This window comes from Manis pentadactyla, chromosome 6, assembly GCF_030020395.1.
Source record: "Manis pentadactyla isolate mManPen7 chromosome 6, mManPen7.hap1, whole genome shotgun sequence".
Lineage (NCBI taxonomy): Eukaryota > Metazoa > Chordata > Mammalia > Pholidota > Manidae > Manis > Manis pentadactyla.
In genome coordinates, this window is record NC_080024.1 from 1,335,258 (window position 1) to 1,362,238 (window position 26,981).

At 52.0% G+C, this 26,981-nt stretch overlaps 1 protein-coding gene across 1 annotated transcript in view; it reads left to right on the forward strand.

The window, feature by feature from the left end:
* Positions 1-17,943: 17,943 nt before the first annotated feature.
* The window catches only part of NDUFA10 (NADH:ubiquinone oxidoreductase subunit A10), a 51,498-nt gene continuing 42,460 nt past the window's right edge, over positions 17,944-26,981 (forward strand). Inside the window, exons 1-4 of the mRNA XM_036901210.2 lie at positions 17,944-18,109; positions 23,125-23,293; positions 24,002-24,217; positions 26,603-26,689. Of these exons, the coding sequence (XP_036757105.2) occupies positions 18,023-18,109; positions 23,125-23,293; positions 24,002-24,217; positions 26,603-26,689 (559 nt within the window). The 5' untranslated portion in view covers positions 17,944-18,022. The remainder of the gene's footprint in view (positions 18,110-23,124; positions 23,294-24,001; positions 24,218-26,602; positions 26,690-26,981) is intronic.

Below are 26,981 nucleotides of genomic sequence, written 5' to 3' on the forward strand. Positions count from 1 at the left end.
TTTGTAATAGACAAGACAACTCAAATGCCAGTCAACAGGTAGGTAAAAATGTGTGGTATATTCATGATATGGGATACTATTCAGCAATAAAAAGGAACAGTTTACTTATATATATAACAGTATGGATAAGTCTTAAAAACATTATATTGAGCAAAAGAAGCCATACTATGTGATTCCATTTACATAACATCCAGAAAAGGCAAATCTAATTTACAGTGACTAGAAATGGATCAATAGTTTCTTGAGACAGAGGGTGGGGTCAGTGGACAAAGGACAGAAAGGAATTTTATGGGATGATGGAATGTTGAACTTGGTTGTAGTAATGTTACTCAACTATATGCATTTGACAAAGTTAATAAAACTTCACATTTAAAATGAGTGTATTTTAATAAAGATATGCTCAATAAGCTTATATCAAAAGGAACAATGTGATAGGAAAAGTGTATAGCAAGCATGATACTTGATAAAATATTAAAAGCTTCTCCCAAATACAACACACATTCACTCTAAGTTAATTTCTTTTTATTTTGATTGTTCCAGGATCATTTATTGAAAATACTATCATTTCCCCACCATGGCACTTTCCTCAAAGATCTCTTTACCCTTTATATATGGTCAATATCTGGGGTGTAGTGTATTATGATTTATTGAGCTGTATGTCTATTTTTATGTCAATCTCACATTGACTTGATTACTGTAACTTTATAGGAGGTCTTGAAATTAGGTAATAGGCATCTTCCAATTTTCTTACCTTTTTCAAAAGTGGTTTTGTCTCTTCTAGGACATTTCGTTTGCTATAAAATCTTAGAGTAAGATCTTCAATTTCTAAAACCTGCTTGGATTTTGATTGTGAGTGTATGGAATCCATAAATCAGTTTGCAGAGGATCAGCATCTTAACAATATTTTAATTCATGAACATGGTATGTCTCTCCATTTAATTCTGGGTTTTTGTTATTTTCTCTTCGGCCGTGTGTTTTAGTGTGTAGTGTTTCCCTTGTCAATATTTTTCAGTCTTCAGGTTGAGGACCGACAGAAGGCCAAGGTCTTCTGGCTCAGTTACTGGTTGGGGACCTGAAGCCAGATGGTCGTATGTGTGTGAAATGGCCAGAGGTGGACGAAAACCTCTGGGATGCCTGGACACGGGAGCCCCGTGCATAGTGGTTCCAAACCCTGCTGGTAAGTTTGTAATGGGGCTGCAGCTGGATTGCGAGGATGTGGAGTTTCACTGGAAGGTTGATGGAATTAACATGAAAGTTTGGATGAAAACTGGAATGTCTGAATGGACTTTATTGAAGTGGCTGAGTCTCCTTCGTGCGAATGTACTATTAGGACGGATATTGTGTCCGACGAGGGAACGTTTCCCCCACCTAGTTTTACACAACAGAAGGCACATAAGGCCACCTTTGGTCAGTATTAGCTGGACATAATGCATGGGCACCCACAGAATTGCCTGAGCCCGCGCAGGTGCTTGATTTGAAACTGCATAGAATTCCTAGTGACCAAAAAGAGATGACCACTCCACCCAGTAACACCTTAGAAACCGGACTGCTGGTAAACACAGTCTCTGTCCCGTAACCCTGTGCGGCCTGCGAGGAGGCAGACGGCCCGTGGAGAACAGCAGCGCGGCCGCCGAGGCTCGCGCGGAGCAGCGCCACCCACAGCAGGAGCCCCTCTCACGAGGCCGACGGACGCCGGCGCCCGGCCTGGGTCCTGCAGACGCTTCTTCCTCAATCTCAGTCTGAATCCCAGAAAGCAGCTGCGCGCGGTTCACCTTCGTGCGCGAAGGATCCCAACTGCACTTACCGAGCAGCCACGGGGTCCTCCGAACTCACCAGCTCACGGTCATCACTCGGTAAGAAGGGAGTGGCACGTGAAACGAGGCCTGAGTGTAATAAAACACTGGGGTGACGTCGCACTAGCATCAGGAACTGGAGAGCAGGCTGGGACCGACAGGAGGCCAAGGGCACACAGCGCAGCGCCGACACACAGGACAGGGGAGGCTGGTTGGCGATTCCGGTAAAGCTCGGCGGGCGCACCCAAGCGGTGAGGCTCTTGGGAACGCGCGGGCAGAAGCCACCCTGGACGTCCCGCAGCGAATGAACATAAGCTGCAGCCATTGGCCATGCCTGGAGCCACGGAGGAGGCACAGCGCCCGGCTGGGGTTCTGGGATGTGGGGGGCTGCATATTCCACGTGCGGGAACCTGCTGGCCCCTCGCGCCCTAACGATGCGGCCGCTGAATGGGGCCTGAGGGCGGCCGGCCTGTCCAGTGCACAGGGCAGTAGTCCCACCACCGCCGCGGGCCTGCTGACCTGCACGCGGGTCGGGTTCAGGGAGCGTCTGCCCCACACCGGGGCGCTCGGCTAAGGCCCGCGAGCGCCGCCCAGTGGGGGTCACTGGGACTTTGCACCACAGCACCCCAGACGAAGGGACACTGCGCAGGCCGTCTAAGAGTCAGTTACCAGCTCGCTATCGGTAATATGTACATAATCGGTATAGCACTGACGGGCGGCGTCCCTCAGACTAAGGAAATAGAACAATCCTGGAGCCCCAAGTACCCATGAGGGCTTGGGTGATGGCAGAGAAACACTTTCATGAGAGCAGTGCCCAGGAGAGCAGGGGCATGCTGCTGGGGTGGAGGGCAGAGCCTCTTCCCTGTGCTGCCTGCAGGGCCGTCCGAGGAGCTGCCGGGTCCTGCGCCGCGGGGCAGTGTCCCGCGAGGCCCTGGCTGGCTGTTAGTGAGCCCTGGGGCTGGGCGTGGCAGTTGGCGATGAACGGTGTCCTGTTCGGAGTTCAGGCCCCTGGGACCGACCCCGGGGAAGCCCTGACTGAGGAAGGTCAGAGCCAGTCAGCTCGTGGGCTGAACTGCGTGCTGTGCCTCCTGCAGCGACGGGAGAATTCAGCAAGAGTAAAGGCCCCGTATGTGCGTGTTCATTCACTCGTGGGTGGGGCTGTGTGGCCAGGCAGAAGGGTAATGGAGGGCTGGACGGCTATAAAGGAGGCTGCCTGTGTGGGGCACTGCCCTGTAGAAATCACTGTGGGAATTTGGGGGCCCGTTAATGTAGGCTGTGTCAGTGCCCTGCAGGGGAACCCCTTCTTAGGGTCAGAAGGCAACTGGAACCAGCAAATGGATATCCTGGTGTGCTCAATGGCGGTGGCTGCCTGGGCTCATGGAATTAGTGGGCTTGGAGGCTGCAGCCACACGGATATGGGTCACTGACACCCCCCTCCTGCACCCTCTGAGGCACAAAACGCCAATCAGACCTGCCCTCCCTTCCAGCACAGGGCAGACTGCAGACGGCCCAGCACACAGCGGGCACGGACCGCCTCGGACCGCTGCCGCACACGCTGGGGGCTACGGCTGGGTGCTGGCAGGAGTGGGCACCTGCTCTGGACCAGGCTTTGCCTACGATGGTGGATGAGGATGCTGATGGTGCTAGAAGAGGACGGGAAGGAAGATGCCCTTCGGCATGCCCCCGAGAGCCACGTTTCTTCACGCTGGGGACGCCTCACAGCCCGCTGCGTCCAAAAACAGGCCAAGACACTACGTCAAAGGGTCGTGTCGTGTCGCATGCCATCCTCAGAGCGGTGGCTTGGCAGAATCAGAAGGGCAATCAAACACTCGCTGTTTACAAGGGTGAGAGCTTGGGCGTGAAGCACTGTCTCGCACGCTTCGTGAGTGTGTGCTCACACTCAGCAAGAGGGAGGCCAAGGGAGGCCCTGTGCTGGGAACGTTGTGGGGTGCCCTCAACCCTCCCTCCCCACCCTGAGGATGGTCCTGGGAGCAGGCCTGAGAGCTCTGTTGGCAGCATGGACCATCCCTCAGCAAGAAACTGTAACTGGGCTTTAACCCTTTATGCCAGGACCCTAAGGGCTCTGGGTGGATTGTGGAAAATGTCGAGCTGGCAGGGAAGGCAGCTGCGGTGCCTAAAGGCTGAGGCGGCCCAGGCCTCTGCGCCTGTGTGGCCCCACCGTACGTGAGGGGAGGGAACAAGGGGAAGCCCACGATCTGGTGTCACTGCCTGAGAGCCGGGCCGGCACCCGGTCGGACCCAGGTGGGAAGTGTTGGGGCTAAAATCAGTGACAACTGGAGAGATGCAGAAACAACGCCTGAAGGTAAAGGAAGTCGCCACTGGCGTGCAGCAGGGGAAGTCCAGCCCGCCTCTCAGCAAGGATGGGGGCCTTCACGACTGCCTGGAAGGCAGACATTCCTTAAACAAAGCATTAAAAAGGGCCAGTCTAAAGGAAAAGTGAATGAGTGAGGCTCTTCATGGCGAGGGCGTCTCTCTGTTAATAAGGATTAACACCTCCCTCCCCGTATCACGGGCCGACTTAGGGCCCATACATGCCTGAAACCGCGAACTGTGCGGCAGGCAATACCATGAGCTGGTTTTCTTAATTCTGCGTTGCTGTGCGTCTCCGGAGGGCAAATGGAATGAACAGCACGTTTGGCTTAGAGGCCGGGGCCTAACGCTCTCCCTGCCGCGAGGTGGGGGCGTCTTGCCCTGACCCATGGACTGGGTGGGAAGAGGGATGGCCACCTGAGAAGTGGGACACAGAGCGGGGAACATGCTTGTAATGTTTAAAAATTACAAAAATAATATATCTACCCTTAAATAGAATTCGTGCCTCATATCAAATTGACCGAGTATCATAATTCTTCCAAGTGGTAAAGATACCTCAAGACAAATGCTGGGCATAGAAGCCACAGGGCATAAATATGCAAAGAAGTAAAAAGCTAACTTTTTCAAACAATAAGGCTTCTCTCTCACTTACCAACTTCACATTTCCCTGTATGGCCCCGGAAGATGACTGGTTAGCCAGAGACGGGTAAGATTCCTCAAGGGAGGAACAACCTAAGACAGGCACAGTCGCAGGGGGGCCATCAGGTGAGAAATTGGGGATCAACAGAGGTGAGGCTTAGAACCTCACCCCCCCGTTCTGAGAGAAATCTTCTGCATACGTGGATGTTTTATTGCCCTGGTCTAGCTTGGATTAACACATAGTCTACAGGCACACACCTGATCATCTACATTTGCTCTCTTACAACACTAAACTATGTTTTCTACCTTTATCTTGTATCTACCCACCACTTCAGCATTTTATTAAAAATAATAATAATAAAGAGAGAGAAATGTGGTAGCCACATATAAATCAAGTATAAAAATCAAATCAGTATTCATATTTGAACTGATTGTTTAGAGTTTATAATGCATGAGCAAAACTGAAAGTTTCTGTGATGACTGCCCTTGTACTGTTCACTATGGACCTTATTCATTATGTAAGAATTTGTTCTACATGTAAAAACTTGTTTGTTATGCCTCAGAAGTTTGGAGACTGACAAAAATTAGGCTTGGGGTGGAATAATGATTGTGCATTGAGCATTGACTCCCCTATACAGAATTTTATTGTCGTTAACAACCATTTGATCAATAAATATGAGAGATGCCCTCACAAAAAAAAAAAAAAAAAAAAAAAAAAAAAAAAAAAAGGGACAGACTTCCAATGGTAAAATAAATTAGTAACCGGGATGTAAGGTATAGCATAAGGAATATAGTCAAGATATTGTAACAGCTTGGTAGGGTGATAGCTGGAACCTAGAATTATGTATATAAATGTTCTACCACTGTGTTGTACACTTGAAACTCATGTAATGTAATACTGTATGTCAACTACCCTTCAATAAAAAATAATTATTAAAAAAAAAAAAAAAAAAAAAAAAGTGAATTAATGAGACAAGTACTAATTAATAGAAAAAAAAAAAATATATATATATCTAAAGAGCTGAAAAAGGTGAAGTTCCCTACAGGTCAATGAGAGAAATGTGGACCCACTGAAAAGCAGTGACAGACTTCAGCGTTTGCTTAAGGGGGGGTAGCCAACTGGCTGAGAAGCGCATTTAGGGCGCCCAATCCTACCGTGATTAGGGGGATGCACACTGAAAACATAGGACCCTATGTGGGCAGCAGACACACGGTGTGAGCCTCGTCTACACCACTCCACAGGTTGCTCTTACTGTTCATTGTGCAGCCACACTGCAATCTGCTCATCCGTCTACTTGCTGAAGGGCCTCTGGGTCATTTCCACCTTTTGGTGATCGCGAACAGGGCTCCTATAAACACTTGCATCCAGGCGTCTGCGTGAGTACACGTTTGACTTTGCCCCTCGTAAGACACGGCCGCGCTGTGGCGCACAGTGGCAGCGCCCGCCTCTCCGGCCCGAGTGTGGTGTGCGGGGTGCCGTTCCCACCTGCTCGCCGCACTGGGCGCTGTGCCTGTTCTATTTCAGCCACACGGGCAGCTGCAGCGGATACAATGGCTTCGCCCTGCACTTCCCCGACAGCCAGTGGCGGCCACATCCTTCAGGTGCTTATCCTCTCTTCTCTGATGAAGTGTCTGTCCGCCTGCCCATTTTGTGACCGGCCACCCTCTGGTCTTCCTGATGGCCTTCCTGAGGGGAGGAAGGACGCTGGCCTGCCGGAGTGATTGTTCACCAGAACCACAGCCCCCCCTGCCCACTGTGTCCTGAGCCCAGTGACTCTCTGACAGGTGTGGCCCCCAGATGTCCTCGGCTCCCGTTTCTTCTGCCACCAGAAAACCGTCTTAGGGAACGTCTGCAAGATGCGCCTCCTTTTTGGCTGACGGTGATACGGTGGTGTTTGGGTTGATTATATACGGGGAAAACGTCTTCTCGTGTTGATTCCCTGTCCCGTTGTGAGTACTAACATTCAGGGACTCTGGGACAGAGCAGGGTCCCTACTGACTCCATTTCCCTGGACCAGGCCGTGCTCACTGCACCCAGAAAAGTCCCCTGTCCCCAAGCAGGAGTCGTGCCCCTCTCTGGCCCCGAAGGGAGGGGGTAGCAGAGTGGTGGTGGGGATAGTGCTGTGTGTCTGGAGACTGAGTGGGCAGGGCCAGGAGGCTTGGCCAAGGGGCCTGCGTGCCTGGACAGGGCATGGGGGTGGCCCGCAGTGAAGCCCAACAGGCTCTGCCCCTCAGCCAGGCATTCTCACAGGGCCCAGAGGCCTGCAGAATGAGATTCCAAGCGAATTGGCAATGTGGGGCATCTCCGTGGTGGGGTGATTGGACCCTGGAGTCCCCACATCCGTGCATGATGGGGAGGCCCCTTCTCCCTGCCCCTCCTTTAAACCCAAGTTGCTCAGAGCAGGGCTGGCCACCTCTTAGGTGACCCTGGGCAGAGAAGCAATTGCCGACCTGCCCGGGGCCAAGGGAGGCAGGGACCCCAACGCTCTCCCAGGTAGGTGCCCCTCTGGGCAGCCTCTGGACCTGGCCCTTCAAGGGAGGGGCTGGAGCAAGACAGGACTGGGACCCCCACAGCCCGGCTGGCTGTCATCAGACTTCCTCCCCCGCACCCACCGACCCGCACTCCCCCCACCTGCACCCCTCCCCACTGTGTCCATGCCCTGCATTGCCTGCCCGCCCCCACCCCTCCCCGCCAAGCACTGCAGGGTGGTATCACTGGCTCCGGCTCCCTGCGCTTTCTGCCTCTCCTCCCCCCATGCCCGCACCTGGCCCTTACTTGTTCCCTAATCCTGCAGTCTGAAAGTGGGCATGGGGGAGCACTTTCAGAAAGGGCCACTTTTTCCAGGTCCCATGTCAGCAAAACCAGCTCCCAGCACCACGAACCAGAAGCTGCCTCCGTGGCCTCTGCCTGCGTGGGGCTGACACATCACAGCCGGAGGGACCCCAGCTGGGGGGCCACCCTGCCGCCTCTCCCATCCCATCCCGGCTGCCTGCCTGCCCGCCTCTCCCCCCAGCCTCTCACGTCTCCTTGTCCCTCAAGCATGTGAACATCCACTTGCCTTGTCCTTGGCGAGACCAGAAATGACCACGTGTTTTCCTTAAAATTGAGAAGTTTGAGAACTGCAAGAGATGCAAAGGGCACCGAGTTGCCGCCCCTGACCACTCTGCTCCGGCCAGTCATACTGAGGGGCGAGGGAGCTGCCCAGTCCGTGGTGGGACCGTTTCCCAGCCCGACCTGTCATGGTGTGGCCCGTCCACCTGAGCCGACTCCACAGGCAGGTGTGGCCCTGAGCTTACCTGGAGCCCGAACTCCAGCCCGTGTGCAAGACAAGCTCCATCCGAACCCAACCCGAACTCCAGAACCAGCGGTTGTCGAGAACGTGCTGCACGCATTTGGTCTGGGCGGCGCTCTGTGCTGTTCGGGTGCCTTGGGGAGGGCGTGGGAGGGGATGGGGGGAGCACGCCCCGGGGGGAAGCCCCCTCTGCCCCCACGTGCTCTTCTCTCCACTCCAGCTCATACCTCAGGAGCCTGAGCACCTTTCCCGATGTCACTGCGGACACACTTTCCCTGGTCCCATTCTGGACTCCCGCTTTACACTGATGATGCTTAGATTCTTGCCGCGTGAATTTCCCACTGTGTTCCCCTTCTCCCAGGGACGTCCCGCTCGGGCTGGCCCGTATCTTCACCGCCGTGTTTTCTCACTGGGTTGCGATGGCCTCCTAATTGCCACCAAGTGTCCCTCCTTCCTCTTCTGCTGCCCTAGTCGACAGTGAGACCCCCATCATCCCTGTGGAGCCCCTCAGCCTGGCCTGGACCCCCCATCTCTGGAAGGCCCCGCCCCTCGCTGTCTCGAGGGCAGGGCTCCCGGCCCTGTGCCCACGTCCTCCGGTCCCCACGGGCTCCGCGGTCCCACTCGTCCCCAGCCGTGCACGAGGGCTTCTTGCTGGCGTCAGCCTTGGCTTTCTGGGGCGTCCACAGGAAGACACGCCGGCCCTGCCGTCAGAACCCGCGCAGACCCTCGCCCTTCCCCCGGGGCTGCCCTGGCCCGAGGCTGGCGCCCTCTGCCCGGACGCCCTCAGAGCTTCGTCCTGCTCCGGCCGCCCACGCTCGCTCTCCCCGCCTCGATCTCAGTCACAAGGTGGGAGGGCCCAGCACCGCCCGTCTCACGCAGAGCCACGGCGCTCCCCGGCCCAGCGGCGTCTGCGTGGCCCCTCGCTGATGGCACGTCCTGCTCTCTCACTCCCCTCCAGCCAGGCTCGTCTCCTCCCGGCCCTTCGTGCACTGACGACGTGCCCAGCGTGTCCCCCCATAGCCACGTGGCTAACAGTCTCCTCCCAGACTTGGCCCAGATGCCGCCTTCCGTGACATGCACCGACCAGGCCACCGGCCGCCCTCTTGCCTGCGTAGTTATACCTGAGTGTTCCTGTAAGATGCAAAAGGGCTCTGCAGGGCCAGCAACAAAGGACAGCAGGGGAGGAGCAGGAGGCGGGGAGCATGCCCCCCAGGAGGAGCTGCTGACCCCGGGGCAGCCAGATGGAGTCGGTCTGCAGAGCCCCACGCTCTGGGGCTGGCATCAGATCTCCAAGGAGCTGGCGGCTGCCACCGACTGAGACGGGCAGGATTCCTGCCAGGCCAATGCCCACATCATGCCAGGTGCTCACAGAGCTTTAACCATTCCCCACATTCCCTGTGCCTTTTTCTCCAAATATCCTTTAATTTCATGCTATCATTTAGAGTCTTCATAATTTACCTGCTTATTCATGCTCTGATAGATGCCATTGATACATTTTGATTTCATCTTCCTTTCAGATTTTGTTTTCTGTGTCTTAATTTCTATATTAGTTTGGGATGACAATGCTTCATTATTCTGTGGTTTTTCACTCATTCTTGTTTCTGTCATTGTTCTATGCAACCCCATATTTGAGATCGTTGCCATTTTAAAGGCATATCATGCATCGCCTGGCACAACTCATTCCAGGGCATCATTCATCTCCGCGTGTTTCTCAGCATAGCTTTGGAGCCGTGGCTGAGGGAAGTGTCGACTTGCCAAAGTTTTAATCCAGTCCTTTCAATTTTGAAGGAGAATTTGAGAACTTAAAAGTAAGTAAGGGGCCACCGTTTTGAATAAGTAGTGTGTTCACGTGAGACAAAATGGAAACTAGCAGGAAAAGGCTTACTGTGAAGATGTGTCCCTCCCCCTGTGTTCCAGACACCAAGTTCTGCACTTGAGGGCCGACCATTCCTGGTGACAGTTTGGGTGACTGTCACAGACGGTCGCTCCTACACCCATTCGTGCTCTGCCATCCAGTCCAGTGGAGCATAATGCACATGCTGTTTGGAGAGTCTGAACCCTGTGAGTGTGTAGCCTGGGGATCCTTCCCAACCTGTGCACGGACCCGCCCTTGTCCGCGGTGACCGCAGAGGGTCTTGAGTCATGGCTGGGATAACCTGTAGCCAGTCCCTTACTGATGAAAGAGTAGGTTGCTTCCAATTCTTTTGCTCATTGATTCAAATATTTGCTTTAACTCACCTGCTCCCCACTAGTCAGTTCCACATATGCTTGCATGTCTCTCTCAAAGGCTGCCGTCTGCCTCTCCTTCAGAATAGCTCTGTATGTCCTGTCACCGTTTGTCCATATAGTGGGTTAGTGTCAGAGGCAACCAGCGACCCTCTCTCTTTATGATGGTAAGTCCCAGTTTCTAGCCCACACCCAAGGGCGTCCTGTTTTCTGTGGTTGGTATCTGGTGGGACCTGCTCAGCCTCAGGCTAGAAGGCCCAGGCGCTGCCCGGAGCTTGGGTAGGTCCGTGAACTTCTGCTGTGAGCCTCAGACTTTTTAACTGAAAATGGAGATGTAAGCTGTGTTTTCCCAGGACTCTGGTGAGGGTTATGGATATGATGTGCGTTAGAACACTTGACATATGACAAGAAGTGGTCCCTTGTCCCACTGAGGCTGGCCCTGGGGACCCAAATGCAGGATGGCGAGAGCCGTGCAGGGCAGCCACTGGACTGTTCCGGAAACACCCGCCTGAAGGAGCCTCGTTTTGCCCCTCCCCCTCCCCACCGGTTCAGCAGACGGCTTCTCCCTCAGCCTCAGACCCCTCGAGAACATTCCAGACTATTCCTCTCTGTGCCCCCAGCCGCCTGTCTGACTTCTCTCTTCCAGAATTGAGCTGAAATCTCTCCCTGCTGATGTTTCCCTCCTGATCTTTGTGGTGCTATGGGGTTTTATCTTTTCCTTCCTTTGCCGTATTTTAAGGGATTCTTGAGGCAACACAAAGGAAGACACGAGTGAGACCGCGGCCTGAGGGGCCCCTGCTGCCGCCGAAGACCGCGACCCTGAGGTGCACCTGGTCAGCCCGGACCCCTCGCACCCCACCGTCTGCGAGACCTGCTAGTGTCACTTCCTCTTATAAAATCAACCCTGAAACCAGGCAAAAGCTCAAGTATCTACTAATTTAGAAAGAGCTTGCCAGACGCCACACAACAGACCCAGACAACCTGGGTGCAGAGAGCCGAGGGCTCCCTCCGTCACTATTAGATCCCTTGGGGGATTTCAGGCCTAGCCAGTTCCGGTACCCCTGGGGGATACTCGTGGGGAGGGGGCGGGGGGGTACCCGGGGCGCCGCTCTCAGTGGCCCTGAGGAGATGGGGGCCCGGGGCCCGGGCGGGCCTGCTCTCTCTGCCGGCGGCCCCCCGGCCCCGCGCCCCACACGCTGGCACCCTGCAGGCCCGGCTCCCGGCACGGATGGTTGGGGGGGAGGACGCCCCCCAGGCCAGGGGGTTTGCCCTGGTGGGCTTCCCCACGGCGCCCCGCTGCGGCGCGGGCTCCTGCCCCTCCTGCCGCTCACCTGCCCCTGTGTCCTGGTGGAGCCCGGCCGTCTTCCTCCCCGCCCGGGGCAGCCCCCGCCTCCACAGGCCCGTGCGCCGTTTCCGGAGCCCCACGTCGTTCCTGGGGATCCGAGGTGCTGGGCGGTTTCCTCCCGCAGCTCCGACAAGCTCGCCTCTGCCATGTGCGCTGTCCTCAGCCCCATCGGGAACCCCTTGATCTACTGTCTGAGGAACAAAGAACTTAAGGACGCCTTGAAATAGACTCTTGGGCTTTGGTCGGCCTTCCCAGAAGGACCACTGAATGTCCTACAGTCTAATTCGTGGTGATAGAAAAAATCTTACATGGCACTGGGTGCTTTTAAAGTAAATCTTCAAATGAAATTCAGCAAGCCAGCAGAGCTGTGCGCATACAGTAAGCCTTCACCTGGATCTGTTTTCACAGAAGGAACACAGTCATGTAAGCAGCACTCGAATCAAGAACTGGAAGCTCCCTCACACCCTGACCCGTGATCGCCATTAGCCTGGCTTCTAACGCCAGTTTGGGTGGTTTCGAGGTTTTTATGAACACAGTCATGAGAGACACTTTATGTTCAGTGGCGTTCTCTCGGCATGATGCCTGAGGGGACCCTTGATGCATTTGCATGTAGCGATCGCTCACGCATGTAACACGTACTCCGCTGTGTAAAGGTATCAGACATTTTCCCATTCAACAAGCTGTGAACAGTCCTCCGGGTACCGTCCACTGTTGTCCACGCCACTGTCTGGATGCCTGTGGGAGTGGCGAGAGCACCCTGGCTCGTGTCTTTTCATTCATTCAGTTTTGTGAGCCATGTGCCTAGGCGAGACCCAGGTGCGCACAGGCTCCGCCTGCAGCTGCCGGGACCTCAGCGATGTGTGTGGCCGGGCCTAGGAGAAGCTCCAGCAGTGTGCTCCAGAGGGCCGAGCTCATCTTCGCGCCCGCTAGCAGTGTGGCCAGTAGCTCCACAACCTCACCACACTCGGGATCATAAGCGGTTTTCAGTTAGGCCTCACTTCAGTTTGCATTTCCCCGACGGCAATGGTCTGAGCACCTCGGTAGTACTCGCTGGCTATTGTCCGTTTGGATGCGTCCTTCCTGAAGTGCCCATTCAACCAAGTCCTTTGGATATTTTTATACTGAGTTGCTTTTTCTTCTTAACATGTAGGACTTCTTATATATTCTGGATAAACACCCTCTGTTTTTTATACTCAATGCAAAAATATCCTGGTTTGGGGGTGTGCCTTTTTATTCTTAATGGTGTCTTGAAGAAGAGAAGCTCTTTATTTTGAATTCTTATTTCTCCTAGTATAGTGTTTTTTTACTTTCCATTTAAGACATGATTGCCTATTCCAAGGTCATAAAGATGTTCTTCTATTTAATTCTGGAAGCTTCATTGTTTTACCTTTTGTGTTTAGATTTAAACCATTTGAGATTGATTTTTATTTACGGTACGAGACATGGGTCTGAATTCATTCTTTTCTGTATGGATGTCAGATTGAGGCGGGACTCACCATTCATTGCAAAGAGCATGCGCTCCCTTCTGCAGTGTCACCCTTTTCATACACCAGGTATCTATCCACTACCTACACTCACCTGTCTGTCCTCAGCTCTTCTTGGGCTTCTTACTCTGTCCCATTTGTGTTTGTCTTTTGCTGTGCCAATGCCACGTCATCATAATTACAGTAGCTTTCTGATATTTTGTGATGTGTGGCGGTGAAGTCCTCCATCTCTGTTACTGTTCTTCAAGGCTGCATGGTTACCTCAGCCCTCCCAAATCAGGGTAGGGAGACAGGCATTTTCAGAATCAGCCTGTAATTTCAACAGAGGAAAAATATTTTGGATAGTTATTGGGATTGTGTTGAATCTATAGCTCAATTTGGAGATAACCGTCATCCTTACAATTTCAAGGCTCTTAATCCAAGAAGAAGGCATAGTCTTCTATTCATGTACAACTTCTTCAATTTCTCAATACTGTTTTGTCATTTTCAGCATGGGGACCTATTATATTTTTCTAGGTATTTGAGTTTCTTAAATTCTTTTAATTACAAAAAATAGTTGATTGTATTAGTATGGGGATTTTTCTGGCTTCTCTCTTCTGTTCCATCAATGTTTGTATCTGTCGCTGGACAATACCACGCAGCCTTGATAATCAGTCTTGAAGTTGGTAGATTGATTCTTCCAACTTTATTCTTTTCCAAAATTGCATTAGTTTTTTTTCCCCTTTTTTTTCTTCTTTTGATTTTTCATATAAATCTCAGGACAATCTCTGTCTATACAGGAAGAAACTCTTGCTGTCATTTTGATAGCAATTGCGTTAAACCTGTATAGCAATTTTGGGAGAATTACCCTCCTCACTGTGCTGAGTCTGAAGGGCAGTTTGCTGCGTGTAGGGATTGTGGCTCAGGCCAGCTCACTCTTCATCTGGTTAGTGGAGAGTCCCTCCAGCACCACCAAGGGAGCCTGGCAGCACGGGAAAACTGTGTGACCACACACTATCATCTATCGGGGACTGACACTTATCTCTGTCACCAACAAGAAGTGGTCAGGGAATAAAAAAGAGGATTACTTCCTATATAATTTTATTAATTCAAAATAAGCCTGATACCAAAACCATACAAAGTCCAAAAATGAAAATTACAGATCACTATCTCACATAAATATAGATATAAAAATTCTTTAAAAATATTTGCAAGTAGGATTCAGCAATATATCATGAGAATGACACATGATCAAGTGGGGTTTAGTTCAGGGATGCAAGGCTGGTTCAATATGCAAAAACCAATCGCTGAATTCCACCACATGAACAGGCTAAAGAAGAAAAGCTGTGCGATTATATTAACTGACACAGTGAAACTGACAAAATCTAACATTAGCAACCAAAGAACAGAGACACTGCTTCAGTCCTAAGGAGCACTTACAAATCTAGACTATCTAGACTAGCATTATGCCTGACCAAAAACGGAATGTTTTTCCTAAGAATGTCAGCTCCTGCCATCGCTATCCAACACCGTAGGGGAAGTTCCAGCCGGCACAATAAGGGAAGGAAAAGATGGGCATTCAGGTTGGAAAGAATGAAATAAAATTACCCCCATCTGCAGATGACATGACTGTCTACACAGAAAGTCCCAAGGAATCTACACAAAACCTAGAACTAATATGTGTACTCAGCAAGGCCACAGGATACGAACTCGACACACAAAAACCAGCTGTATTTTTATGTCCTAGCAACGAATGCAAGGCAACCAACTTTAAAATACCATTTAAAAGCACTCAAAAAATTTGAAGTACTTGAGTGTAAATCTAACAAAACATATACAGAATTTATATGCTGAAAACTATGCAATGCTGATGGAGGGAATCAAATGGAGGCACATGGTCTGTGCATGGACTGGCAGACTCGACGTGGTAAAAAGGATCCTCCCCAGATTGCTGCCCAGGTTAACACAATCACTATCAAAATTATAGTTAACAGTTTCTTTCTGTATATACAAAGAAGTTATCTTAAACTTTATATGAAAAGAAAAAAGAACAGCTAAAGCAATTTTGGAAAAAAGTTGGAGGAATTAGTAATTAGTCTACTGACTTGAAGGCTGATTTTCAAGGTTGTGTGGTATTGTGCAGGGACAGACACAAACATTGATGGAACAGAAGAGAGAAGCCGGAAAAATCTCCAGATAAGACCAACTAATTTTTTTAGATGAAAAATCCTATTAATTATAGATTCACATGCAGTTGTAAGAAATAACACACAGATCTTTTGTGAACTTGGCCCACTTCCCTACAATGATAACAATGGCCAAACTATATAATATCACAGCCAGGCTATTGATGCAATCCACCTGCCTCGTTCAGGTTTCCTGTTTTACCTGTATTTATTTGTGCATCTGTGTTTGGGTTATTATAAAATTTTATCATCTGTATAGGTTTGGGTCAACTACCACACTCAAGACCCTGCATGATTCCACCACCACGAGGATTCCTTGCTGTGGTCTTTTATAACCACACCATCTTCCTTTTGCTCCCCTCAAACCTACCTCCATCACTGATTACTGACAAATATTAAAAATCCTAAAATTCAGTGTGTCCTTCATTTCTAAATACTATATAAATGGAATCACACTGTTTTGGAACTGCCTAGTTCCTTGGAGTTGCTGCATGTCTTGATACTTAGTCCACTCCCTTCCTTCTTACTGCTGAGCAGTGACCTGGTATGCATGCATCAGTCTAACTGCTTACCTTCTGAAAGACATCTGGCTTCAGTCCAATTTCTGTACATTATCATAAAGCTGCACTAAATATTCACCTACAGGGTTTTGTGTGGACACAAGTCAGGGAAGCAGAAGTGAGAAGTGACACAAGGATAATATAGCTTGAGATCTGGATCAAACTATACCTGCAGCCAGGCACATGCACTACCTTCTGTTACTATGAGGTTTCCATCACTTGCTTTATGTTACTAAATGGCACTGACATGCCAGGTATTATACAGCATCTCAAATGGAGACTTGAGAAGATAATTTGAGGCCAGTAATCACCACACCTTGCATGATTTCAAGGTAGTGCAAGTATCTTCTATTGAATCAGAAACACCAACTATTTCTATTATGAACTATTATTGAATTTTCTCTCACTTGGTTTCTCCGCTGTAGTTAAATGATTATACCATCAAACTGAAGCTGGGCAGAATGCTAACTTGGAGGATATTTATACCTGGAGCTCATGTGGAAGTGAATTTCCCAAGCATACTGTTCCCATGTTTTGGACGGTGAGGCGCAGTAGCTGGTGGCAGCTGGCTACAAAGGTCCCGTAATGGGATGTTTATGATGGTGTTGTAACTAGGGACACTCGAAACACATTGTTTACTTCTGTGCACCAAAAGGTCAATTTAGTTACAAGACTGATGTTTAAATTCTGATTTAAAAAAGTAGTTGGGACACATTATACCTAACAAAGCATCTCTTCTGTTTGATACTCATCAGGGATGTCAGTGCTAAGAGCCCTGAGGAGGCCTGCCCCCCACAGACTGTATCTCCTGCCCTTTCCTCAGGACCCGGACTTTGAAGGTGCCTGGAGGAGAGGAGGGAGGCCTGGGGAGGTTTTGACAGAGGCAGGTCCCCAGGCTGGTGAGTTAGGGCTTGACCATGACTCCACACTGCAGGGATGTTTGAGAAACTTCAGGATGTCTGATACTTTTCTGTTTCCTGCTGTGCTCTTTCCCTTTCTCACTATGCCATCAGTGAGAGTTGTTCAACACAAGGATCTTGTCTTGGCAAGTAAGACAAAGGGTGTGTTTTCACCTGGGGTAAAGCTGAGAAAGACAGCTGCAGTGCTCAAGGCCGAACAGATGGACGATGGTACAAGGTGAGGATGCCCAGGCGGGCGCCCTGAATTCGGACACACTGGGAAGGGCACTGGGCTTCCCAGAGGCATGGGGACGTGGAGGGAAGCCCTGGAAGACTGGGGCCTCCCCGGGGCTTGGAGGGCTGAGGGCTGGTCACACCGGCTCACTGGAGGTGTGCTCACCCAACTGCTCTTGCAACACATGATGTGTCAGGAGCTCTGCTCCAGGCTGGGACACTCGTGTGCAGGATGTGATGTGGCCCCTGCTCTCGGGAGGGTCTGTGACAGTATTTCTCTCCATGTGGACCATTTATATCAGAATAGCTGGAAGCCTGTTACACGGATTTCACGGCCCACCCTGGGTCTTCTGAATCAGACCCTCGGGCTTTGGGATCAGGAATCTGCAGGAATGCTCCTCTGGGAGGTGCGTTCTTACAGCTGCATTCCCGTTCTGGTTTGCATTCCATGATCGTTCTGGAAAGCTGAAAACCAAATGAACGTTAAATGAAAGAAAAGTTAGGATACTCAGAACTGTGAGACCGAGGGATGTGAAGATCATAGCAACGATTCCAGTGGCCGGCGTGGCGGAGGACCTCTCCCGGTCAAGTGAATCCGCGCGGACCGAGGGCCTGGAGCCCAGCGGGGCCGGCCGCGTGGCCCCCCCTCGCGCGCTGGGACGCCCGCGCGGTCCCGGTGCCGCGCGCCATCCGCCCCTTCGCTCCCCAGCCCCTGGCCGCCCTCCCCGCGGCTGCCGGACGGCTTCCGGGGGGCTGAGAAGTCGGCACCTGCGCCCGGGGGCGGCCTGGACTTGGCGTGAGGCGCAGTAGCGGCTACAGGCTGCCTGGGGCAGCTCCCCACGCGGCACGACCTCAGGTCCGGCGGCGCCCGGGCGACTCGGGCGACCCGGCCGCCTGGGGAAGCCGCTGACCCCGCTCTCCGCGCGCCCGGAAGGCCCGGCAGGCGCCGCGCGGGCACCCCCGTCTGACGTCACCCAGGCGCGCCGGCCGCGGGAAAGGACCTCGTCGCGACCGCGTCCGCTCGGTCCTTGAGCCGGCGCCGACCGCGGAGCCATGGCCTCCAGGCTGCTGAGATTGGCCCCTGCGTCCGCATCCGCGTCCGCGTCCGCGCGGGGCCTGGCGGCGGGCGCCGAGCGCGTGGTGAGGCGGCGGGCGGGCGGGGAGCAGGGGCCCTGGCCTGTCCTCCCGGCGCAGCTCCTCTCCTCTCCCGGGCTCCCGGCCTGCAGCTCCCAGGGTCACTCTGCGGGGCGCCCGGGGCCTGAGTCGCGGGCCGACTCAGAGGGGCGGCGGGCTGCCCAGGCCGTTTCATCTCGGCCCCACTGAACGTCCGGGCGCGGAGGCGAGTCGGCCTCGTGGGCGCGCTGGTGCGGAGGCCGGGCTCGGGGCCACTGTCCCTGCTGCTGCGCGGTGGCCGGCGGGCAGGATGAGCCCGGGGGGCCTGGGGCGCGCCCAGCAGAAACGGGAGAGAAGGCAGCCGAGTTAGGTACGCAGGGTCGGGAGAACTTGAGTGGCGGAGAACGGCGGGAAGACGCCGTACGCGGAGGGAACGAGGGAAGCAAAGAACTGGGCTGGAAACCGTCGGAAAACTAATACGGCCGTGACTGCATCATAGCTGCTTTGCGTGCTCGTGGCCGGAGCTACACTGGTGTCAGTTTGCAAAGGGACTTGGCCTGGCTAAGGTGGCTAAGCATTTTGGTCAGCAGAGGATTTCGGACAGAACAGTGTAACAGTGTTATTAAGAACTCATATGCGTGTTTTTAGAAGATAACTCAGGCTTCTTTTTACTACCCAGTGTACTGGGGCCTGTGTCAGAGAGGTGAGGACCCGGTGCTGTGCTGCGGGGAACACACTAGACACAGCCGCCCGAGACAGTGCGCTCACCTCTGGGCACTGCCCTCTGCAGGGGGATATAGGCGAGCCTCTGCTGGTCCTGAGAGAAATGAGTAAGATGAATAGGGGTACCCCTGATTACTTGAGGAATAAAGCAAGGAACTGGAAATTCATCCTAAGATCGGTTATTCATTGTGACTCCAGAGAGAAAAATGAGACTGAGGATGGGAATTTAGAGAAGACTATGGTAACTTTGTAAAAAAGCACTTTCTAAGGAGTTTGAAGTGAGGAAATGGTTGATTGCTGGGTTCATTACTTGGAACATTACTGTGCGTCTGCCTTGTGCCACACCTGTGGTATGTTCAGGTTGTGGACACAGGTGGGAAACAGTTTGCCCATGGCTCATAGGTAGCCTAGAGGAGAGAGTCTTTAATTTCTGGGGTGATATGATTAACACCCCCTCACATACCTCGTCTACTCTCTCTCAGCCGCCTCGGTGGCAGCCTCGCCACCCGGGCTGGGCCTTGCAGTGCTGCGGCCTCAGGGCATTTGTCCCCTCTGCCTGAGAGACCCTCTTTCACGGGGCCAGTTCCCTCCCTGCCTTCTAGTCTGTCCCTGTGTCACTCCTGCGAGAGCTCCCCCGCCGCCCACTTGAACATCACAGCCCATCACGTGCACCATGCTCCCCTCCACAGCACTTATTTAATGAGCTGTATAGCGACTGTTTTGTTTTGTTATGCCGTGGAGTCCTGTGGCTCCCTGCTGTATCCCCATTGTCTAGGGAAGGTGCTTCACATAGCATAGGCTCCTAATAAATACTTGAATAGTGAAGAAAAAAATGAGTGAATGACACACAGTTGCTACTGAGTAAACTAAGTGTTCACAAAGTGATGGGACGTTGAGATTTTGGGGCATATAGAGAATTACTCCGTGCACTAACCTGCTCTCCTGTCGATGGGCCTTTGGGTGGTTCCCTTTTGCTCTTGCAGGCATTACTCCTGACTGTTTTGATATACATCCTTTCTCCTGTATTTGTTTCAGTTTTTTCCTGCTGTGAATGTATCTGTGTATATATTATTTACAAAAAGGGGATCATACAGTGCATTCTTTCTTTTTCTTTTCAGTAACTACTGGTGGGCTGTATTCAGGTTCCTTCAGTTTTTCCCTAATGTCCTTTCTCCTTTCCAGGATCCCACCCAGGATCCCACATCACATTTAGTCATCATGTCTCTTCAGGCTTCTCTTGGTTATGACGGTTTCTCAGATTTTCCCTGTTTCTGATTACCTTGACAGCAGCCCTGAGCAGGGGTTTGGCCCTCAGTGGGACTCATCTGATGTTTTTCTCATGATCAGAGTGGGGTTGTGTGTTCTTGGGAGGAGGAGCACAGCGGGAAAGCCATGCTCACCACATTGTACGCAAGGAGCCATCCCTGTCGATGTTGACCACTTGACTGGGGTAGCAAGGTGGTTCCTCTTGCCCCCTTCCCATTGTGTCCCCTCTGAAGGGCAGTCTCTGTGTGTAGCCCACACCTAAGGAGTGGGAGGTTATGCTCCCTTCCTCGAAGGCAGAGTATCTACAGAAATTATGTGTAACTCTTCTGCATGTCTGCTCGGGGTAATTGATACTGGGGATAGTATATTGCTTCTGGGTCCTCTCAGCAGGCAGCAAATACACGAACCTGTGTGTATGCTGATACCTGTAAATACTTCTCCGTGTAACCATCTGCCTCTCTATTGGATGAGTTCACAGTGATGTCTGTGATTCAGTGCTGCGTGAGCATTCTAGCGTCTCCCCTTGCTCATCTGTAACTTCCCGAAACTCCAACAGGGAGAAACCTGGTTCCCACCATTTGCTGTCCATTTACATAACTGCTTGATTCTGGATGCATGTATAGTAATTCAGAGTTGTTAACCTTTCCTCTGTGAGGAACATCTTTACCAGGTAGAGTACAGTTCCTCTTGCCTGCGTTTCAGCCTCCACTGAGTTCCAGACCTTCCCCAGCCCCACAGGGAGGTGATTTCATGCCTGGTGACGCCGTCGGTTTGTCACGTTTTGCATTCCAGTCTGGATTCCTCAACCTAAGCGAGTTTTCAGAATTGTGCCTATGTTGAAGTTCGCTCTTGGCGCTGTAAATTTTTGTGGGTTTTGACAAGCGCAAGTGTCACGTGTCCACCGCTCAGTGTTACACTGGGTGGTTCCACTGCCCTACAAATCCCGTGCTCTCCCCGCTCAGCCCTTCCTCTTCTCCCCAGCCCCTGGCAACCACCGATCTCACCACCTCTCATTCAGCGCTTTCTAGAACGTCATCTATCTGGAAGCCTACAATATGTTGCTTTTTCGTATTGGCTCTGTCACTTAGAGATGTGCATTTAAGAGTCACTCATGTCTATTTGTGGTTGAATAGAAATGAGTGGAAAAATAGAAAAACGCGTTTCTTTTTATTTCTGAATAATATTCCATTGTATGAGTATATCACAGTTTATCCATTGAGCTACTGAAAGACATCTTGGTTGCTTCCAGTTTTTGGTGAATATGAGTAACACTGCCAAGGCATGTGGATTAGCTGTATCTGTGGTAACACTGTGTTTAGTTCTAGAAGAACTGTTAAGCCATCTTCTGAAGGGGCCGTGCCATTTTGCGTTCCTGCTCTCCCTAAAGGGCATTCCTGTTGCTCTGCCTTCTTGCCAACACTTTGTGGTGTAGATTTTGGCTTTTTGGCTGTTCTCCTGAGTGAATAGTTGTATCTTTCTGTTTTAAGTTGCCGTTTCCGAATGACAGGTTGTTGAGTATGTTTCTGTCTGCTTATCGGCCCTTCCTTAGATGTCCTTTTGTGACATGTGTTCGCACCTTTTGCCTGTTGTTAGCTGTGTCGCCTTCTTTGTGTTCTCACCTGTAACCGCTTTTGCACCAGCTCATAATCAAGACTGTAAATCAAGCTGGTCAGGATTGAAACAATCTCATTGTTTTATGTTCTCTTATGTTATTTTTATTCCATAACAAAAAGAGTACTTAGTATTCCATCAGATGGATATACTTTAATTTTTAAACCTCTTCTCTGTTATTGGGCATTAAGGGTTTCTTTTACATTTTTGATATTATAAATGACATTTCTTGGAGCATCTCTGTAGGCAAATTTTTGCACAGACCCATGTGTAGTCCCTTAGGGTAGAGTTGCTAGTCTGAGGTCCAGGGCCCGGGTCTATAGCACCACTTGCAGGTATGAGGATTGTCCTGTACCAACACTGCATATCATCATTTAAAAAAATAAAGTAGTTTTTGGTTTGATACATGAAAATGTGTTTTCTCCTTATTAATAATCTTCCGTTTGCTCTTTGTAGCAAGGCTGAACAATTTTTTCATATGGTTTTTGGTTACTTTTAATACTTCTAAAATAAGCTGTGGGTTCCCACCCTTGCTCCTGTCAGTGCCCTTACTGGTCTGTTCAGCCTCTGAACACACTAAGGCTTGTTTTCCCTCGTGTGTGTTGAACTTTCCTTAGTTGTTTTCCTTTCAATTTGTGTTTCTTTCTTATCTTCGTGTTTGGGGCGGGGGGATGGTTTGGCTTTAGTGCGGAGAGTAGCCTGGGTGTGTTGGAGCAAGGAGATGGGGCAGGTGCCTGCCGTGGGGGTGGAGGCACCGAATGAGCCCTGGGGGCTGGGGGGGTGGCACTGCGCCAGAGTCAGACCGGCAGGAGTTTGCCAGCGGTTATGGGCCGGGCGGGGGGCGGAGGATATCAAAGGTGATCCCCACGTTTGCTTGGTTTGCCTGGTGAATAGGGGATGGGGAACTTGGGAGGGCGAGCAGATTTGGGGGTTAGGGTGCAGATGTTAAATCTCAGATTCAGGTCAGATAGCTTTCAAGTACTTTTCAGGATATGGAGTTGGAGCTGTTTAAAGACAGTGATATAAGCAGGTCTGGAGCTCAGGCCAGAAGCCTGGACCAGAGAAATGTTCTTTATTCCTTTCCCCTCTCTCTCCCTGCCTCCCATCCATCCATCCATCCATCCATCCATCCGTCTGTCCGTCCGTCCGTCCACCCATCCATCTGTCTGTCTGTCTGCCCAATTTTTATTGACTGGTGAGTGTATCTATTCCAGGCGCTGTTCTGAACGCAAGGATGCAGCAGTGAACAGGAGACAATTCCCCTGTCCTTGTGAACCCACAGTGCAGGCAGGTCAGGGGACCTTAATCAAACAAATCAGGACGCGACAAAGATGTCGATGTTGGCGTTTTTATCAGCGGGGCCTTCTTGGCCTTCTTACTGAGTGGTTGCTCGTGTCTCGTACCCAGGAGGCTCACGTGCTCTTTTGTGATGTTGTTTTCAGGAAGGGATTCACACAAGTGTCCAGCGCAAGTGGCAGTACGGCCCTTTGGCGTACATCCTGGGCGAGAGGGCGACCAAAAAACTGACGGAATACAGCAGAGTGATAACTGTAGATGGCAACCTATGTTCCGGGAAAGGCAAGCTTGCAAAGCAAATAGCGGAGAAACTAGGTATGAACCTGTGTCGTGCACAGTAACTTTTTCTCAGATACACAGTTGCTCATCTGAGTTTGGTATTATTTTAATGTTGACTAGGTAGAATTGGGCCTAAGGTAGGCATTTTACATTTTGACATGTTTATTGACAAGGCTGCTTTTTAGCTTTCAGACTTGGGAGATTTAAAAAATGCATGCTGGTTGTCGATTTGAATTGGAATTTTACCTTGATGATCTGAATGGTGCACTTGGAGATGAACAGACTTTGGGCTTTGTAGCAGCCCTAGGAAACGGGACTGTTGCTGTCATTGGCAGACATGTGAACTCAGGGAGAAGCCGGTTGCACCCTGGTCCCTGCACAGCCGGGGTCTGAGCCCGTTCCCGACTCCTGTTAGCCTGCTGTACCCCAGTTCTGCCAGTCGGGCGCTCACTTGCACTTGGGGGCTTGCAGAGTTACAGGCGGCTCTCCTTTTCAGGAGGAGGGGACACTGGGACACGCTGCAGCCTAGCCCTTTAGCTGACATGCTCTTACACGCATGTTTTAGACATGCTCTCTTCTGTATCCTGTGTGCTCCCTTCTGTACACGTGGAATGCAGGCATGAGGGTCACTTTTTCCAGGTCTGACCAACCAGCTCAGACGGGGCTGCGTTTCTGTCGGCCATGCTGCGCACTGGTGGGAGGTGAGGGACCCACCTCATGTTTCCTCTGGTTATTTCTCCTCAGGCTTAAAGCACTTCCCCGAAGCAGGGATACACTACGCAGACAGCACCACGGGAGATGGGAGGGACCTGGCTGCCGAGTTCAGTGGCAACTGCAGCATGGAGAAGTTTTATGACGACCCCAAAAGTAACGACGGCAACAGCTACCGCCTGCAGTCCTGGCTGTACGCCAGCCGCCTCCTGCAGTACGCGGATGCCCTGGAGCACCTGCTGAGCACAGGTGCGGCACCCACGCAGGGGCCGTACGGACGCCGTGCACCTGAGCCCTGCTCTGGGCTTCGGAATTCAGTTTTACGTCGCTGCTAAGTAGGGCTTTGCTCCAAGGGTAATTGGTGGGGCAGATTGTGTCTTCCCAATAAGATCATAAATTCCCTGAGACCCATGTTATAGTTGCTTTAGGATAAAGTTCACTTAATATTACTTCGTTTTTGTGGGCTGGAGCGTGATCTTTGGGCTGTGTGGAATTTCCATGCCACCGCTCTAAGCTTATATATGAAGTGTGTCAAAGTAGTGGAGGAAAGAGAGAACCTGTAGAAGTGGAATTACCCTCGGGAAGGTGCGGCTGTGCATCATGCAGACATGCAATGCACAAAATAGCATTGTCTCCGAGCAGAGGGGGGCTGGGGTTTACCATCAGTCTGCAGGTTAGAAGTCAGACCTGGAGAAGGTGCAGCAGTGGGGGAGGGGGCACACATTGCTCCTGGGCCCATTCAGGAAAGGGGATGTGTCCCTGGAAGTTGTCCAAAGCAGCAGGAGATGGGCAGGGCTGTTTGTTGGGGTAGGTGAGGTCTGGAGTCTGGGAGACAGGTATCAGGGGTAAGGACACAAAGTTTGGGGGCTGGAGCGGGGAGGGTGAGCGGGCAGGGGCACAGGCTGCTCACAGAGTGAGGTGGGGTCCAGGCACACCCAGGCGGGTCCAGGCAGGATCCAGGTGCATCCAGGCAGGTCAAGGTGCTTCCAGGTGGGTCATGTGCGTCCAGGAGGGTCCAGATGTGTCCAGGCAGGTCCAGGCCGGCTGTGCCGTCACCCTGTGAACCAGCCCTGGAATGTCCCCGATGCCGCTGCCTTGACCAGAGCCACCAAGCCGTGGCGGGTCTGAACTTGGGCAGAAGCAAGTGGCATGTGTGTGTGTGAGAAGGCGATGGGGCGTTTGTGTGAGCTCAGTGTCAGCCGCCATGGTTACCTGGTGAGCTTATTTATAAACAGCTCAGCAGCCTTCTAAGGCATCTGCTTCGTGGGTGTGCTTGTGAGAACAAGAGCCCACTTTTCCCAAGGGCCCCAGGAGCCACGGCTTCCTGTCTGGTAGGGCCGCACGTTTATGGTGTGTGCCACCGGACGCACGAGGATGCTCTGTGTCTGAACAGGTACAGAGGGGCCCAGTTCCCGTCTCGCTTCCTAAAGTTTTACCAGTGACGCTTTTCCTTCGGTGAATGTAAGCCCCGCTTCGGGTTAGCACTGCTGCCAGGACAGGGTGTGGCCTGCCTCCCGTGTTCAGCACCAGGACGCAGCTCCCAGCAGCCGGTCAGTGCTGGGAGTTAATACTGACACTCACTCCGCTCACGTCAGATTCTTTTTGAAGCATACTTAGACCTGGTATTAGGACTCCCCACATCTTAAAATTAAAAAGACACATTTTAGAAGAAAACTTACCTTGTTTGCTTTTGTGTCACTTTAATTTGTCGGTGACGTGAGTGTTCAGTGAGTGCCTGCAGCGTAGCAGGTGCGCAGATGCTAGGATGCTGCACAAGGCGAGGCCCCGCCCCTCCTGGGGCTGAGGGTAAATGAGGGGAGAGTCCGGCGCTGTGTCCCTCATGAGAGGCAAGAGCTGAGAGGAAGGGGTTGCGGGTAGGGCTGGGGGCCGCGCTTCCTGATGGGAAGGTGAGAGGGCGGGCACAGGGATTCTGGCCCGGCCCCTGGGGACCAGCCCTGAGTGGCAGTAGAGCCCTCTGTGTGCCGCAGTGACTGTCTAGAGGCCTCTGGCCCCCGGGAAGCAAGCAGGGCCGGGGGGTGTGGGATGAGGTCAGAGAAGTGGGTGGGTGAGGAGGGTGTCCTCCGAAGTAGAGAGGGGGCCGTGGGGGGTTGAGCAGAGGGCTTACAGGGCCTGGTTTCAGCCTTGGCAGTGCCGCCTGCTGTTGGGGGGCCAGGGCAGAGCCTGGGTTGGGGGTGCAGAGCCTGTGGAGTTGGTGCTGTGGCCACACGCTGAGGAGGTAACGGCAGCTGCTGTGCATGGTCAGGAGCATGCGGGCGGTGTGCTGATGGCTGGGGGCTGAGGTGACGTCGCGATGGTCTTCCTGAGCTGCTGGCGGAGGCGGGGTTGCAGTGGGCATGGTGGGGTGGGAGACCCGTGGTTTAACAAGCACTTTGCTGTTGTTAACTGGGTGCTTTTGTTCAGCTGAAGGACGGACAGCATGTTCGCCGCCGACATCAGAGTGTTAGGTTTTGAAAATGATTTCCTACTTACTTACAAGCCCATGTGTGTTCTTTTGAAACTGTTTGGTGAAAGTACACAATTGTAAATAGATATTTTTCCCTTTCTAAAATGAAATTACTAGCTTCCAGTGCTTGCTTCATTATTTGATTGTTTTTGTCTCCCTGCTTTACACAGGACAAGGTGTTGTACTGGAACGCTCCGTCTACAGTGACTTTGTTTTTGTGGAGGCGATGTACCGCCAGGGATTCATCCGGAAGCAGTGTGAGTCAGGGCTGCCCACCAGCCTTCCTGGACGTGCTGGGTAGCTTTGTAAAGGCACTGGGGACTCATCTCGCAGTTAGTACGGGTCCTCTGAGTGTCTGTTATATGGATGTGAATCAATACCATTACCTGTTGAATTTCCACAGGGAAAAATGATTCTTTCCACCCCTTTTCCCTCCTAAATTCACATGTCCCGTGAAAGCAGTGTGGTGTCCTGGGTCCTTGAATAGCTGAACCCCCGGGCTTACCCCGTCTTGCCCAGGAGCCCCTCCAGCTCTGCTAACCTGCGCTC